Here is a 16,000-nt window from a genome sequence, read left to right as displayed (position 1 = left end):
TGGACGAAAGGACTGCGCCCCAGAGCAGGCAAAGCGCACATTTCGGGGCCTGGCCCCACACAGGTAGCCTGGGTGCTGTGGTCCCGGAGCCGCGGCATTAGTGCCTGAACTGTTCCTGGAGCATGGGGAGCCCGGGTGGTAACAGGTGTAGTCCTGTACTGATCCGGCCCCAGGTCAACTCACTCAGTGTTAGCCAAGGCCACGGGACTCGGGTCCGTGGTCACCGGAAGGGAGAGGTCAAGGGACCCAGTGGGAGCCCTGCCTCAGACCTGCATCCTTGTCTGGTTTACTCGCCCTGTGCAGCTTCCTTGCTGCTTCAGGGTTAAACCACGTGAAAGCAACCAGAAGCGTTGCCCTGGAACAGCGTCTTTGAACAGCTCAGGTGGCCTCTGTGGACTGAGTAGGCACCCTTTGGTGTTACCAAGGGTTTGAGGGCTTGTGGGGAGGAAGAAACAATTCTGGCTGGAGACTTGGTGAAGGAGGTGGCGTACGAGCTGGGTGCTGAGAGATGGGCAGCGTTTTGCAAGGTGAAGATGGGAGGAAGGACCTTGCAGGAACCTGGGACAATGGGAGTGATAACATGCGGGGAGGAGGGCAGGGCTGTGCAGGGAAATGGAGAACGTGCCTTGTGGCTGAAGGACAGGTCGTGTTCCAGGAGGCAGGGACAGACGGGCTGGAGAGGGCGTCCAGGCCACGCTGAGGATGGGCGTCCAATACATTGCTACAGAGAACCACGGCAGGTTGTTGAGCCACTATTAAAGCTGTGAGTCAGTGAAATAAACCTGGCAACATCATCCTGCACGAAGTCGGTGACATCACTGGGAGATCCCTTAAAATGTCCCGGGCGTGGACCGGGCCCATGTGGGGTTGGAGACCAGGACTTGCACTGCAGCAGTTTCATTATAAGGCTGATTGTCTGGGGCACGGGGGCGGTGCTCACAGAGAGGGGAACCACGCATACACTGGAAGGTTTGCTTTTGGACACGTGCGAGAACAGCTCTGTGAACACAGAGGGAAGATGGGGAGAGGGCTGAGGGGCACTGGAAGCTCCAGGGGGGCAAACGTGCAGGCAACTGAAAATAGGGAGACAGGTGGAGTGGGGGATGAGTCACCTGCTCGGAGGTGAGTCAGTGAGTTTGGTTTGTCGTGAGCTTAGTAACACGGATGTAACAACAGGTCTTAAACATTGAGTACATGACAGAGTCAACGAGGAAGGCAGAGATCTAGGAACACCGGGGGGGGGGGACAAAACAAAACACCGAGATTACTGGTATTTATAGCTCTTGTTCCTTTTAGCAGCTGGTAAGTTCCCAGAAACTAATCCATATCCCCACGTCCCCACTGGCAGGTAGAACCTGTGACACTGGACAGATCTTCATAGCCTAGAAGACGAGAAATACACGAACTGCTGGACTAAGCAGGTCCAGCATATCTTTTTGGGGAGGTGCAGGGCACAAAGCCCTGAACCACAATTCAATCGCAGATACTGGTGTTAGCTAACCCAGCTCAGGAACTACAATCGCGGAAAAGTCCCCGAGGCGAGGTACGGCCGTACCCCGGGCAGAGGCCTCCGGGCGGTAGGGGAAAGGTAAAAGGCGGGGACCTCGCGAGCTGCTGGAGAAGGAAGGGCCAGCCGAGGACACAGCTTCCGCGTGGAAGCCGGCTGTCGTCATCAGGCATACCCGCCCGACGGCTCATCGCCCCTAACAACCTGCACGGCCACTCCGAGCCCGCCGGCCCGGAAGCAGGGGCGGGGTCACGAGCAGGGAGCTAGGGCGCGGACAAGCCCGTCGGGAGGGCCGGGAGGGGCCGGGAGAGGACTCCTCCCGGGAGGACTACAGTTCCTAGAGTCCAGTGCGGCAACGAAGCCCCGCTCCCGGAGCGCGGCCGGGAGAACTGCGGCGTGGGATCCGTAGTCCGAGCCCTTGGGCCGCGCGAGGGAGACTCCAGTGGGGAGAGGCGCGGGGATTGGCTGGTGGAGTTCGAGTCCCGCCCACATCTGGTGACACCCGTCGGCGGTCTTGCTACTTAAGGCGCCGTGGCCTCGTCCGCCCCGCCTTAGCTCCAGCGCTAGAGAGAAACATGCATCGTTTCCGATCACAGCTCTTCACGGGGATTTCTGCAGCCACCAGCGCCCACTCTCATCCACGCCGCTTCTCGCCCCTGTTGTTATCCGAAGCCTCGCCTCTGAGCCGCCCGCCGCATAGACGCACGAGTAGAAAGTGCAGCTCCATCGGCTGATCCTCGCTAAGCTCCGAGTCTGGGCGGCACCGGGCGTCCCACGATGCCGAAGAACAAGAAGCGGAACGCTGTCCACCGCGGCGGCAGTGCTGGCGGCGGCTCAGGGGCAGCAGCAGCGACGGCGGCCACGGCAGGTAAGGAGGTATCCCCGGCGCCGGTATCCCGGTCGCCGGCCGGTCCGGCGAGTCTTTCCCCCTGGGGCATGGTGGGAGTTGTAGTTCTTTCTCTCCCAACGTGTGCGTCGGGAGGTCGCTCGGCCGGGCTAGCGAACTACAATTCCCAGCGTGCCCTGGTAGCCGCACCTCGCGCGATTTCGATCTGGCTGGCGAACCGAACTCTTGGGCTTTGGCGGTGGGGGCGGGGAGGGGGCGAATGGGTCCTTGGGCCGGAAAGCCGGTTGGGGCCGGAGTAACGCGCTCCTGGGCGGGAGGGGAGCTGTCCTCGGAGACCGGGGTCCACTCTGGAGCTCTCCCTGGCCGAGGACGGGACCGAACTCGGAGTGCGTCCGGGCTGTCACCGGTCGCTTCTCACCGCACCCCCCCCCCCGCCCCTTCCGCAAACACGGAGTTCTCGGGAATGCCAGACGTTTGCCGGGTTTGGACGCGCTGTTCGGTCACGCGGCCCGGGCCTCGCGCGGTGGCGGGGTGACGCAGAGACGCCCATGTGGCATTCGCTTCCGCTCCCCTCCTGCGCGCCCCGCGTGGCGCCCTGGCCGGGCGGAGGCGGTGGAGTGTGGGGGCCACCGTTCCAGCCCAAGCTTTGCGCCCACCCCTAACTGGCACCTGTGAAATCCCGAACCCCGGCTCCGCGGCGACCCGTGGAGGCGACCTCCCCGTCCCCTGGGCGGAAACCACGTTCTCCTTTGTGCTCTAGGTTCTCTGCTCAGAGCCCAGGATAGGAGGTGGTGGGGAGCTCAGGTTGCAATTAGCCAGAGGTTAGGAAGTTTTGTGTCCTCGCTGCGAAGTTGAAGCATTTCCAGGATGGGTAGGTGCTTAACCGAATTCGTCATTCTCTGCTACTAATGACACAGTTAACACGAAAGGACTTCAAGCCGAAAGCCCTACGAGACACTACACTAAACTCATTTCCTTTGGTAATAGTTCTGAGATTTTGAAGTTAAGTATTGGAATATCCTCAGGCTCTCATCACATCGGAAAAAGTCATTAGGCATTTGTCAGCACAGTTGCCACTCCGATCCTCTGAGCGATGCACCGTCGTGTCGTTCATCAGAAAGCACACGCTGGTTTTCTTGTTGCAGGTGATTGGAAACCGACATTTTACAAGCTTTGCTATAGGATTTCTAGCAGCAGGAAAACTTGTGGCCATGCACTAAGCATTAAGTGATTGATAATAGGAATAAACTCATTTTTTCCCTTTTCTTTCTCTCGTTCTTTATGTTGGTTGGATGCTCTTGATGTTCCTGAAGCTCAATCTTGACTATCAAAATGTGAAATACATAGTTTGTCTTGGCATCTGGTTACTCTGTGTGAATTGAGGATCCCTCTTTACCTTTAGCTAATTTTTTTGTTGATGAAATGAAGAAATAGCAAGCTAAAGCGATCTGAATATTATAACGTTGTTGCTAATGGCCCTCTTGAATCACAAACAGCCTGTATTCCCTGCTGAAGCTCCCTGTTGGTCCCCCTTCCTTGCCACACTTAGCCCAATAACCTCGGGGAGCACCCGGAGCCCGCCTTTTAATTTTTCCCCTATTCCTGATTCTACCAGTCTGACAGCTGCTGCCTTGTCTATTGTTTTCAGCAGAAATGGTATATCTAACCACTGTATTTTAGCACATATAAGAAATTGGAAAATAATTCATTGACTAGTTTATAAAACTGTACTGCTTTGAGTATCTTTGGAAGTTTACACTGGAACTTGCTAACTCTGATTTGGTTCCATGCCAGTATACTTACTACTTACTCTAGATGAATAAATTAAATTAAATAGTTGAGTCGAAGAGATGGTAAATTGTCCAACACTTATATTAAAAGCCACTCACCTTACTGGTCTTTTAAAAATGACATCTAGCCCTGGCTGGCATAGCTCAGTGGATTGAGTGCGGGCTGGGAACCAAAGTGTCACAGGTTCGATTCCCAGCCAGGGTACATTCCAGGGTTGTAGGCCATGATCCCCAGCAACCACACATTGATGTTTCTCTCTCTCTCTCCCCCCCCCCCCAAAAAAATAAATAAAATATTTTATTAAAAAAATGACATTTAGAAGAAATAGGATTCAGATGAGATCTTTACATGAACAACAAAAAGATAACCACTTCTGTTACTCCAACGACTTTTCCATTTAAATTATTTTCTGAGTTAGTATAGGGCTCTAGGAAGCTAATAAAATTGATCTCGTATGCAGGTATGCATACTTGTAATAGTGCTTAATTTGAAAACAGTGTTTTTAGGAACAGCATAGCCTTGTTAGTAGGAAAGTCCTCTAAGAAATAAGGACTTTGTGGGTGGAGTGCCGTGTCATCAGTGGCACTTGGAGTCACTTGGGGGGTGAGGGCCACTGAGACATTAGGCATTCAGACAGGGTTCTGTCTCTGGATTTCTTTTTTTTTTTTTCATCTCTTTTCCCTTTAAGTCTTGGGAAATCATTGAAACGTAAAGAAGGGAGCCAAAAAAAAACCCTGCATAGGAATATTCTTCTTGACAGCTCAGAAATAGGCTGAATATGAAGAACAAAAACTGTAAATTGACTGGTGGGTGAATGTCAGCATGGTAAAAGTCAAAGTCAGTCAGATGACGGCTGTTGCCATGACTTCAAACCATGGGAACAAACACGGACAGACCCGGAAGCAGAGTGTGATGTCGTGGATCTTTGTTTGTTTGTTCATTCTTGTCCTGAGCACCCCGATGAAGAGGCTTGGGGATCTCGGCCTCCTGGCTTGGTTTTTATGCTTTCCTGCTTCGGCGGCACAGTGCATTCCATGTAGACCACGAGCACGCTTGAGGGCTGCTTGCTTCCTGAGTTGATATAAATATCGCTTTTCTGTTTTGATTTCTTAAAAAGGACCACTCCCATTTTAAAATAACCAAAAGCAATAGACTTAAACTTACAGGATTAAAAAAAAAAAAAAAAAACAACTTACTGCAGTAAATGCCACACATTTCTTGAGTATAGGGGCATGATGATATTTGACAGTCTTCGATTTTTGTTTTTTTATCTTCCCCCAGGGACAGTTTTTTTTTTCATTGCTTTTAGAATGCGAGAACTATCGATGTGAGAGAAAAGCACCTATTAATTGCCTCCTGTATGCACCCAGACTGGGGATTGAACCCACAATCTAAGCATGTGCCCTGACCGGGAATCGAACCTGTAACACTTTGGTTACAGGACGATGTTCTAACTAACGGAGCCACATTGGTCAATCTTTGATTTTACTGATAAGGAAACTTGGGCTCAGAGGTAAACCAGGTGACTCCGGGTCACTTTTGGATGGACCTTGGGACTTAGAAATTTAACTCATTACTCAATGTGTAATTTGTGTCTGGGCAATCCTGTTATTGATGAAATCCCTACAGAAAAACAGAGATGAGAAATGAGAGTGGCTTGGAATATGGATTTATTAGTTCAGTTAATGAAGTTGACAGATTCTAGTTATAAAACGGAGATCTCATTTTTCAGTAACAGCGCTGATAATTTTTAAATCATTGCATACATTAGAACCTTCCTTTGCTGCCAAATACCAAAACTTCTGGTTTTTTTTTGTTTTTTGTTTTGTTTTTGTTTTAAAAAACACCTTCTCTTCACCTTTAACGGAATCCTAAACAACAAAACAAAGAAACAAGCAAAATATAACCAAAGACACTGAAATAGAGGTCAGGCTGACAGTGCCCACAGAAGAGAGTAGAAGGAATTTTAGGGGACAGTGGGAAGGGTTCACGGGAACAAACTTAAAGGACACATGGTCGTAAACTAAGGGAGGGTGGTAATGGGAGGGAAGTGGGGGGGGGGGGGGGGGGGAGCTGGATTGGGAATAAAAAGAAAACTGTAATTGAACAATGATTAAAATAAAATAAACCTTTTTTTAAGATTTTATTTATTTATTTTTAGAGAGGGAAGGGAGAGAGAAAGAGAGAGAGAGAGAATCATCAATGTGCAGTTGCTGGGGGTCATGGTCTGCAACCCAGGCATGTGCCCTGGGAATCGAACCTGCGATACTTTGGTTCACAGCCGGCGCTCAATCCACTGAGCTACGCCAGCCAGGGCTAGTACCTGATTTCTTAAATAGGTTTTGGGGCTTTGTGGCTGGGCTTCCCTGGAGTTGATGCTAAATCCTGCCAGCTAAGCATCCGCGTCCGTGGCAGCCACACCACTGACCTCTGCCTCCGCCTCCCCGACAGGTGGCCAGCACCGGAACGTGCAGCCGTTCAGCGACGAGGACGCGTCCATCGAGACCATGAGCCACTGCAGCGGCTACAGCGACCCTTCCAGCTTTGCCGAGGACGGTAGGACTTTCACGTTTCGGTCTGCGGCTTCCGGTCAGAGGCTGCTGCGGGGGGAGGGACTCCTGTAGCCCAGGAGCACAGGACTGTTGGCTGCGTGCCCCGCGTGTCACGAACTGACCGCCGCCGTGGGTGGGTTTCTGTCCTTGCCCAGGACCGGAAGTCCTGGAGGAGGAAGGAAGTCAAGAGGACTTGGAGTACAAGCTGAAGGGCCTCATCGACTTGACCCTGGATAAGAGGTGGGCGGCCCTGGAGACGCTCTGCGTCGTCTGTGTGATACGAGGCGTTTTAAAAGCTGGATCTGTTTGCTTTGAGCGGGGAAATGTTTCTTGTGGGTAGGAAGGTGCCGTAGAGTGTAGATCAGTGGGCTCAGGTTACTCATCCTTCCAGCCTAGCAGCACAGAACTGGGTTTGATTGCACAGCAGAGGCGGGTTTGGTGAAGTGAAAGTCAGTCTGCAGCTAGAAAGGACGGCTGAGCTTCGCTTTAAGCCTCTCCGTCACTGGTGGTGTTACGGACTGTGAAAAAATACCAAGTTGTTTCACTTCCCAGTAGCTCTAGTGCTGACTTAAAACAAATGGAATTGAGAAGCTCAGAGGACGAAAACAAGGGCTCTGTCTAGGCTTTTGTGGCGTTAAAAGCAGGTGTGCATTTGCTTTAAAGAGAGAAGGCGTGTGTGTGATACAGGAGAGCACGTCTTGCACGTTGAAACTGTAAGATACTGTGTAGTTCAAAGTTGCAGTTATTAAACTCTGAACAGAAAAATGCTGGGATGTGAAGCAGCTTAAAATCTTATGTGTAATGAGGTGAATTGTAGATGAAAATTATATTACCGAAAAATGTTCAGAGCTTGATGACAATTAGATTTACAAATCTATACACATAAAAAAGTTGAGGGGGGAATAAGCTCAGTTTTCCGGAGGCCGGCCAGCGCCTTATCTGTTAGGCCACCGGGGCTCCTGGAAATAAGCTAAGTTTTTCAAAGTCATTGATGGTACACTCCAGCTGGGTCTTCTTCCGCTCACGTTTTGTTTCCAACAGTGCGAAGACAAGGCAGGCCGCTCTGGACGGTCTCAAAAACGCACTGGCTTCGAAAATGCTTTACGAGTTCATTCTGGAGCGGAGAATGACTCTCACGGACAGCATCGAGCGCTGCCTGCGGAAAGGTAACTTCCCCTGTGTCCGAGCCCCGGGCGCAGAACCCAGAGGGCGTGTGCTGCCTGCTCTGCACAGCTCCTCCTGGGGGCTCCCTGGAGGTGGAGTTCGCCCCACCTTCGGCTGTGCGCACCTGAAATGCTGGGGGCGGGGGGTTGGGGGTGCACGCGCGTCTGTGAGTGTGAGCACGATGTGGAAGGCCACGGCCAGGAGCGCCTTAGTTTCTGCTCTGGTCCGGCCCTGCCCCGAGCCGGGTGTCCGTCTCCGCTTTTGCCGGGGAGGCAGGCGGTCTGCTTCGGCGTCACTGGGTGGAGGTTGCTCGGCCGAGGAGCTGTGGGTCTGGGATTCGAGCACGGTCTTCGGTCGCGCTGGGTCGTGGCTCCTGTCACAGCCTGGAGCGGGCGCCGCGTGCGCATTGCGGGTTTCGGAAGTGCTGGGACCTGCTTGGAAGCGGAGCAGACTGGGGGTCCGCGGCCTTCGCGCGCTGGTCTACCGCAGGGGCTTCAGGCTGCGCCCGCCTCTGTTCCAGGGAAGAGCGACGAGCAGCGGGCGGCGGCGGCCCTGGCGTCGGCGCTCTGTGTCCAGCTTGGCCCCGGGATTGAGAGTGAGGAGGTTCTGAAGACGCTCGGGCCGGTCCTGAAGAAGATAATCTGCGACGGGACCGCCAGTGCGCAGGCCCGGCAGACGGTGCGTCCGCGGGTTCCGAGTTCCGGGGGTTCCGAGTTCTGGGGCGGGCTGGGGTGGGGCCCCGGGAGGTTTCTGAGTTGGGGGCAGGCTGGGCGGGGGGGGGGGGGGGGGGGGGGGGGATGGGACGCGAGGAGCAATGAGAGCCCGCCCACCCCAAATCCTGTCTGCTGGGACGTGCGGGTCAGAGCGGGGTAAAGGCTGGATGATGGGGTGCTGCTGTAGGTGAGAGGTTTGAGGGCGATTATTTACATTTTAGGAGCTATTTCTGCTCCTGGTTGCTTGTTTTTGGAAGCTGACTTTTTTTTTTTTGGTACAGGTTTCCTTAATGGACTCTATTAAAAGAAATGATTTTAAAGGCTTAAAAATCTATAGCAAACCTATAGCAAACCTTTAAAGGTTTTTAACAGAAACAGTGTTTTTCTTGACATCGAACGTCTGAACCCCATCTTCATCTCTGAGCTGGAGTTTGAAACGGCCCGCGGGGTGGGCGGGGCTGGCGGAGGAGGCGGGGGCAGGGGCAGGGGCTAGGGTGACCCGCTCTGGCCTGGGGGCCGGGACCGGGGCTGGGGGCCGGGACTGGGGCTGGGGCCCAGACCCCACGCTGCTTGCCTCCGGATCCGGGCTCTCGCCCTCCCGTCAGGACCTCGCGAGGGCGGCCCCGGCGCAGGCGCAGTCCTACTGTGTTCTCAAGTAGAACGGCAGCCGCAGGAAGGCGGGGAGTGGGGCGGAGGGACGGGCACTCACGTGCGCGCTCCCTCTCTTCTCCGTGTAGTGCGCCACGTGCCTCGGCGTGTGCTGCTTCATCGCCACGGACGACATCACGGTGAGTAGCCCGCCCGTGACCGCCGCTGCCGCCCTCGCGTCCCTCCCGTTTCCGTCGGCGGGGCCCCTCACCCCCCTCTCGCGCACCAGGAGCTGTACGCCGCCCTGGAGTGCTTGGAGAGCGTCTTCGGCAAGTCCTGCCTCCCGGAGAAGGACGCCCCCCTGGTGCGCAGCGGCCCGGGCGCGGGGCTGCACGTCAGCTCGCTTCTCGCCTGGACGCTGCTGCTGACCATCTGCCCCATCAGCGAGGTGAAGAAAAAGCTCGAGATGTGTGTATTCTTTGAGTTTCCCGTTTCACGAGCGCATTCGCGGTGTCGCTGTGTGTGGCCGCGCGGTAACAGCTGACTGCTGCTCCCCAGGCATTTCCACAAGCTGCCCGGCCTGCTGTCCTCGGAGGACGTGAACCTGCGCATCGCCGCCGGGGAGTCGCTCGCGCTGCTGTTGGAGCTGGCCCGCGGGGTGGAGAGCGTAAGTGTCCGATGACCCCGGGGGCTGCCCTTGGGTCACCGCCCTCGCCGCCGAGAAGGACGGGGCGGGATCGCCGGAGCCCGCCAGCTGGGAGCCCGGTGGTCCGTGGCCTGCTTCTGGACAGGCGGGGTGATAGCACCGCTGTCGTCTGTTGTCACCAGCCGGCCGGGGTCGGGAGAGCAGCGAGGACTGAGGTCCGCTTCATGGAGCGGTCAGTGTCCCCAGAACCAGAGTTCAGGGCGCTCTGCTGCATAAGGTGGGCCCTGCCTCTGGCTCGTCTGTGGGGACTTTGGACGTGGGGCCTCTCCGAGTGCCCCGTCCGAGTGCCCCGTGGTACACGTGAGACGAGGGGCGGTGCCTGGAGTCAGCTCGGGTTTGGGGTCCGAGGTGTTTAGTCACTGGGTTTGCGTTGGAGCAGCTCCGGGAAGCGCACGGCCCAGGAGGCGGCCTGGGCTGCACAGCCCCCCACCCCAGTGTGCAGGGCCCCCTGGCTCTCGGGCTGCCCCCGCAGCCATGTTCCAGGCCTGGCGCTGAGGGTCCTGTGTTGTAGGAACCCCGAGTCTCAGGCCGACGGGACATTTCGTCACCCGATGGTGGCCTCTGTTGGAAACCTTGGGTTCTTTACTAGATGCTTTTTAATTTAAGGAGAAGGACTGTGTTTCCAGAACGAAATTTCTGCAATGAAATGATTTAACAGTGAATAATTTCAACTGGGATTTTAGCACACATTCTGGGTTGCTTTTGTCCTTCACTTTCCGCCCTAGGTCTGTGTTAAAAAATGTTTGGGCTTGCCCTGGATGGGTGTCTCCGTTGGAGTGTCATCCCGCACACCAAAAGGTGGTGGGTTTGATCCCTGGTCAGGGCGTGTACCGGAGGCAGCTGATACCTATCGCTTGCTTTCTCTCTCTCCCCCTCCCTAAAAAGTCAACAAACATATCCTTGGGTGAGGATTAAAAAATGTTTAGGCTGTTAAAGTTTGTATCCGGGAAGTGTCTTTTCCCCCCACCTGGTTTTGAAGGACAGCAGGTAGGAAAGAAAAGCAGGTCATTAGCACCGCCAGCAACTAGTGGTTCTCCTGGTGAGAGGAGCTGGACTCCGTGTGGCGGTTGGCTTCCTGGTATTGAGCTGGTTAACGGCTCCCTGCCCTCAAGGCCCAGACCCCAGGCGTCCCCAAGAGTGTTACATTGGACCTAAGTCCTCGTCACAAAGATGAACTGGCTTTTAAACTAGAACAGAGTGTCTCGCTTGCTATTTTGGTTAAGGAAGTGGGCTTTGTGGAAGGAGCGAGTGAGGGGCATTCGGAAACGAAACCAGGGCTGATGAGCGCACAGGAGGTTCGCACGGGGGCCCTCATGGCGGCGAGCGCGCAGTGTGGAGTCTCCCAGAGCCTGTGGCCAACGTGGCCTTGCACCCCGGGCACCTGGCCGCGTGACGTGCCGGCTGGTGCTGCTCCCTGCCGGCCACCGGGCCTCCCCAGGCGCGCTGCCCTCGTTGGCTCCAGGAACAGCCAGGAGCGGCCGGGGCGGGGGTGGGGGAGACACCCGCACCAGGCACCACACTGAGCCCCGCCGCCTTCCCCCTCCAGGACGTCCTCTATGACGACATGGACTCCCTGACGCGGATGCTCCGGGCTCTGGCCACGGACGGGAACAAACACCGGGCCAAGGTGGACAAGAGGAGGCAGCGCTCTGTGTTCAGGGACGTGCTGCGGGCGGTGGAGGTGAGCCTCTCGGCCGGGCCGGGCCGGGCTGGACTGCACGGCGTGGCCTTTCGTTGGCTGAACTTCACCTCTGACCCAAATAATTTTCTCCTTTCAACACCGAGCGGCCTTTTAACAACAGAAACGAGGGCTTGTATTTTTCCAACAGAGGACATGTTAACTCTGATGTGTAAAGGTTCTCTCCTATTAGGGTTAACAAGTCAAAAGCCTTCCTAGTGGTCGAAGTGCACCTCACCGGGGTGCCGGGCCGCCCTTCCGGCAGGAGTGCTCAGCACGCACGTGCCTAGTGCGGTGCCTTCTGTGAGGAGTAGACTGTTGCCTGCACCGGTGCCCTCAAGGTGCTAAACACTGAAATGCCAACATCCAGCTTTTTAAGATTGCTCACGTTTGTTACCTGACGCTGGAACCCCTTCTGTGGGCCCCCGGCCTGCTTCGGCCGGCCTGGCAAACACTGTGATTTGGAAACCGCCGGGGGTTGCAGTGCGCGGCTTCCGTGCGCTGGGGGATAAAGGTAGCGCTACCCCGGGGACCGGAGGCTTTGACGTGTGTGTGTGTGTGTGTGTGTGTTCAGGTAAAGGTGTTTCTTGGATATAAAGGGCGGTTCTTTTTAATAAGTACCTCACTAAAGAGTCATCCAACCTGATGTGCTAGTGAGTTGAGGACAGGAGTGAAAACCCAGATGTTCAGCCCCCGCCCAGAGTGACGGGGTGGGGGGAGGAGCCTGGCCCAAGTGGGGGCAAGGCAAGGGGGGAGGGGCAGGGTCTTGCTCTGTGGCTGAAGGGGGAGAGTGGGTGCCTGGACTGGTTTGTTTCGAGGCCAGGGACAGTTCTGTGGGAGAAGCCACCAACGGAGGAAGGAGCGTTGGAAAGCACAGGGAGGCCTGGGGGCCCCGGTGGTTAGTTACAGGGCAGTGATTAGCCCTGAATCAGGGCTAGTTTCGGAGCCGAGTGCTGAGGGTGCACATGGGTTCCGAGAGTGGAGAGTTAGTTCTTCACCTGTGTCTCGGTGTCCCTGGAATGAGCTCATCCTGCTGGTTGGTTGGTGGGTCTCTGCGCCGCCGTGGCAGGCCCAGGACCGAGGGCACCTCGCAGGCCGTCCTGGCCCGTCTGACCACCGGTGAGGTGCAGGGTAGACCACCCTTGTTGTGGGGCAAGGGACAGCCTGGCCCCCCGAGAGGCACATCCATGGAGTCTCCAGTGCGTGTCCTTTCTGCTCCACCGTGTGCCGTGTGTGCTGGGAGCAGGGGGAGGGGGTTCTGCCCCACGAGTGCCACCACCTGTTTTGGCCGCCGTCCCTGTGGCAATGGGCTCTGCTCTGCCTGACTCCCCCTCCATGTCCGAGACTCCTCCAAGAGCGGGCGGCCCAGGGTCTGGCCCGTTCTGCCGACTTCCCCGTCCTTACGGGGAACCCCGTGCTGTGTGCATGTCCGGTGGCCCTTCCCATGGCCCCTGGGCCCCTCCTGCGGTCACACTGCAGACGTCGTCCCCTGGTGCAGCCAGTCCGCGTCTGGCACCTGAAGCTCCGGCCGGCATCACCTCTCCCTTTCTCAGTTAGCCTGCGCTCGGCCCAGCCCCTCCAGTGGGTCTGTCTGCTGACCCCTGACCTTCCCTCCCTTCCTAGACCATCAGTCCTGCCCCTGGCTGCTGGGGCGTCCCTCCGACCTGTCCTGAGACCTCCTCCCTCCTTGCCCCCCCAATTCTAGGCCCGTGCAGACTCCTGACTTGTACTTTCAGTTTGTAGAGTGCTGTCGAGATTCAAAAACCCGAGACAGTGTGGTTTCACCCTTAATGTGCATCCGACTGGGCTCTGCCCCCGAGTCTGCGGCAGCCGGAGGAACCCTCCACCTGGACGGGGCGCCGCGCAGGCTGCGCCTCTCCGCGGCTCGGTGTCGGGCAGACCGCCTTGTTCACTTACCTCGGCGTGCGTGCGCGCGTCCTTCTAGAAACTGCGCTCATGTCTCGTCTCCTTAGCCTCTTCTTTCCTCGCACAACTTCGGTCTTTCTGCTGGCTAGGAGCGGGATTTCCCAACGGAAACCGTTAAGTTCGGCCCCGAGCGCATGTACATCGACTGCTGGGTGAAGAAGCACACCTACGACACGTTCAAGGAGGTCCTGGGCTCGGGGCTGCAGTACCACCTGCAGGTGAGTGCCCGCCGCCCGCCGCCGCGGCGGGGGGGGGGGGGGGGGGCGGGGCTGCGGATGTAGCTCAGGGACGGGCTGTGACGTCAGTGGGGTGGACAGGGTGCTGTCGGCAGGGTGCAGGACGGCAGGTTTACTTCCGAGGGTGAAATGAAGTGCACCTGAAGCCAGCCCCTCGGTCCGCATGTGTCTTCGTGTGGGGAGACGGGCGCCAGCTCCCTCGGGTTCCGGGCGCTGGCGCGCAGCGGTCCCCCGATGAGACACGGGAAACGGTGACCCGAATTCATGCTCACACGCCCCTCATAACTCCTGTCATCGGGTTTCTGCGTGGGGGCGGGGCAGGGGGGGGACGCTGGTGTTTAATGCCGAGCCTCACCGCCTTTTTCTTTCCCCAAAGTCAAACGAATTCCTTCGCAACGTGTTTGAACTCGGACCGCCGGTGATGCTCGATGCGGCAGCGCTTAAAACGATGAAGATCTCTCGTTTCGAAAGGGTGGGTTTTACCATTTGTTTCAGCAGACCTAAGGGCCCCGCTGCAGAGCACACCCCGAGCGGGGTCGGCTGTGCCTGGGGCGTCAGTTCTTCACGACTCGGACCCGGAGCCGCGCACTGAAAGTGCGGGCGCTGTACTGCATTGGGGGCGGGGGGTTGGATGCAGGCTTTCTGCTCGTGTCCTGTGATCCTAACAGGAATTATGTTCACTTTTGTTTACTTGGTATTAACGTAGAACCTCATGTTTTTGTTTTTAATTTTATTTATTTAATAGAGAGAGGGGAGGAGAGGGAGGAGAGGGAGAGAAACATCAGTGTATGGTTGCCTCTTGCCTGCCCCCAACCAGGGACCTGGCCTGCAACCCAGGCTTATGCCCCGACTGAGAATCAAACCGGTGACCCTTTGGTTCTCAGGCCAGCACTCAATCCACTGAGCCATACCAGCAAGGGCTTTTTGTTTGTTTGTTTTTGACAACAAAGTTAGAGATTTTTTTTTTGCATCAGTTTATGATCTGACTTTTCCTAGATCAAAGTCAGTGCTGATGTACCTTTTTCCCCACTGGAATTTTCTTTAATATAAACAAACACTAATTTCCATTAACACGTACATGTGTTAATTCCCCCTTGTTCCCTCTGTATGTGTGTGTTACAAGCATGTAAAGTGTTTCTGGGGTTGAGTTAGTTCATTTCTCTGCTCTGTGGTTTTTATTTATCTTTTAAAAAATTTTGGTAAGACCGTCTTGAGCCCCCGTGAGTCACGGCCGTGTCTCCCTTCCCCTCCTTGCAGCATCTGTACAACTCCGCAGCCTTCAAAGCTCGAACCAAAGCGCGAAGCAAGTGCCGTGACAAGAGAGCGGATGTTGGAGAGTTCTTCTAGATCTCCAGCATTCAAAGACTACTTTCTAACTTGCGATTCCTTTTCTTTTGTAACTTCTAATGTACTTAAACTCTAGACGGTTTTTATCTCGGGTCAACACAGATAGCTTTTGTAGCAGGGGTTGTATAGTTACTTATAATTTAATGTATAGAATTGCAAATGATGAGCTCTAATGGTGTCTGTAAGCATCAGTAAACCATGAACAAAGTGTCATGTTTTCTATTTATGAAGAGCAGAAATACGGTATTTCATGGTGAGAAAACTACTAGCCAAGATGAAATACACTATTGTTGTCAGATATGTTGATTTAATGATACAGCTATTACAACGTATTTAACTTAGGGTCTTAGACAAAGGAGGTGGATACGATTTTGGGAGCTATTTCTTCTGGGGAAGCTGCTATGTTTTTAACTCTGCGTAGAACCTAACGATTTTAGTTTCGTCACTCGGATCAACAAAGGGAATTCTGCCACAAGACCTTACAGCCACACCCCCAGGCCACTCAGCCCGCCCGCCCGCCCGCGGGAGTCCCGTGCGAGTCCCGTGCGAGCCAGGGGGGTCGCGAGCCCTGACCTCTGAGGGTCGTGACACGAGTCCCGTCTGTTGTAAGACCTGTGCTCTTTATTTGGAATAAAGATCTTTTCACACTACAGCTGTTTCTTTTCTAACAGAAGACGCATTCACGGGTTTGAAGTTCAGGGCCAGAATGGGAGGGAGGGGGGGGGGGGGGGCAAAACTGTGTGTTTGGGAAGGTGGAAACAGATGGAAAAGGTGCAGCAGTGTGTCCTTGGGGTTCCGGATGCGGACTTTTAAGACACTTGCTGCTTGGTTGCCCCACGAGGTGGTTCTTCAGCTTTTGAAACATCAGCTGTGAGCGTCCAGCCTATGGACCGGGGTGGCTATGAATGCAGGACAACACGAAATTTTAATTTACCAAAAACCCTT

The 16,000-nt window shown here is 55.3% G+C and overlaps 1 protein-coding gene across 1 annotated transcript; it reads left to right on the top strand.

Annotated features, from left to right (window-relative positions):
• Nucleotides 1–1,886: 1,886 nt before the first annotated feature.
• On the top strand, nucleotides 1,887–15,705 carry IFRD1 (interferon related developmental regulator 1). The gene is made up of 12 exons (XM_028525632.2): nucleotides 1,887–2,375; nucleotides 6,597–6,701; nucleotides 6,853–6,937; nucleotides 7,739–7,863; nucleotides 8,382–8,539; nucleotides 9,312–9,362; nucleotides 9,452–9,630; nucleotides 9,721–9,829; nucleotides 11,415–11,549; nucleotides 13,562–13,690; nucleotides 14,085–14,180; nucleotides 14,966–15,705. Exons 1-12 carry the CDS (start codon nucleotides 2,285–2,287, stop codon nucleotides 15,053–15,055), a joined length of 1,353 nt encoding a protein of 450 aa, XP_028381433.1. The 5' UTR covers nucleotides 1,887–2,284; the 3' UTR covers nucleotides 15,056–15,705.
• Nucleotides 15,706–16,000: the final 295 nt, after the last annotated feature.

Source organism: Phyllostomus discolor, chromosome 10 (genome assembly GCF_004126475.2).
Source record: "Phyllostomus discolor isolate MPI-MPIP mPhyDis1 chromosome 10, mPhyDis1.pri.v3, whole genome shotgun sequence".
Classification (NCBI taxonomy): Eukaryota; Metazoa; Chordata; class Mammalia; order Chiroptera; family Phyllostomidae; genus Phyllostomus; species Phyllostomus discolor.
Note: the sequence above shows the minus strand (reverse complement) of the source record. Positions and strands in the feature narration are given on the sequence as shown.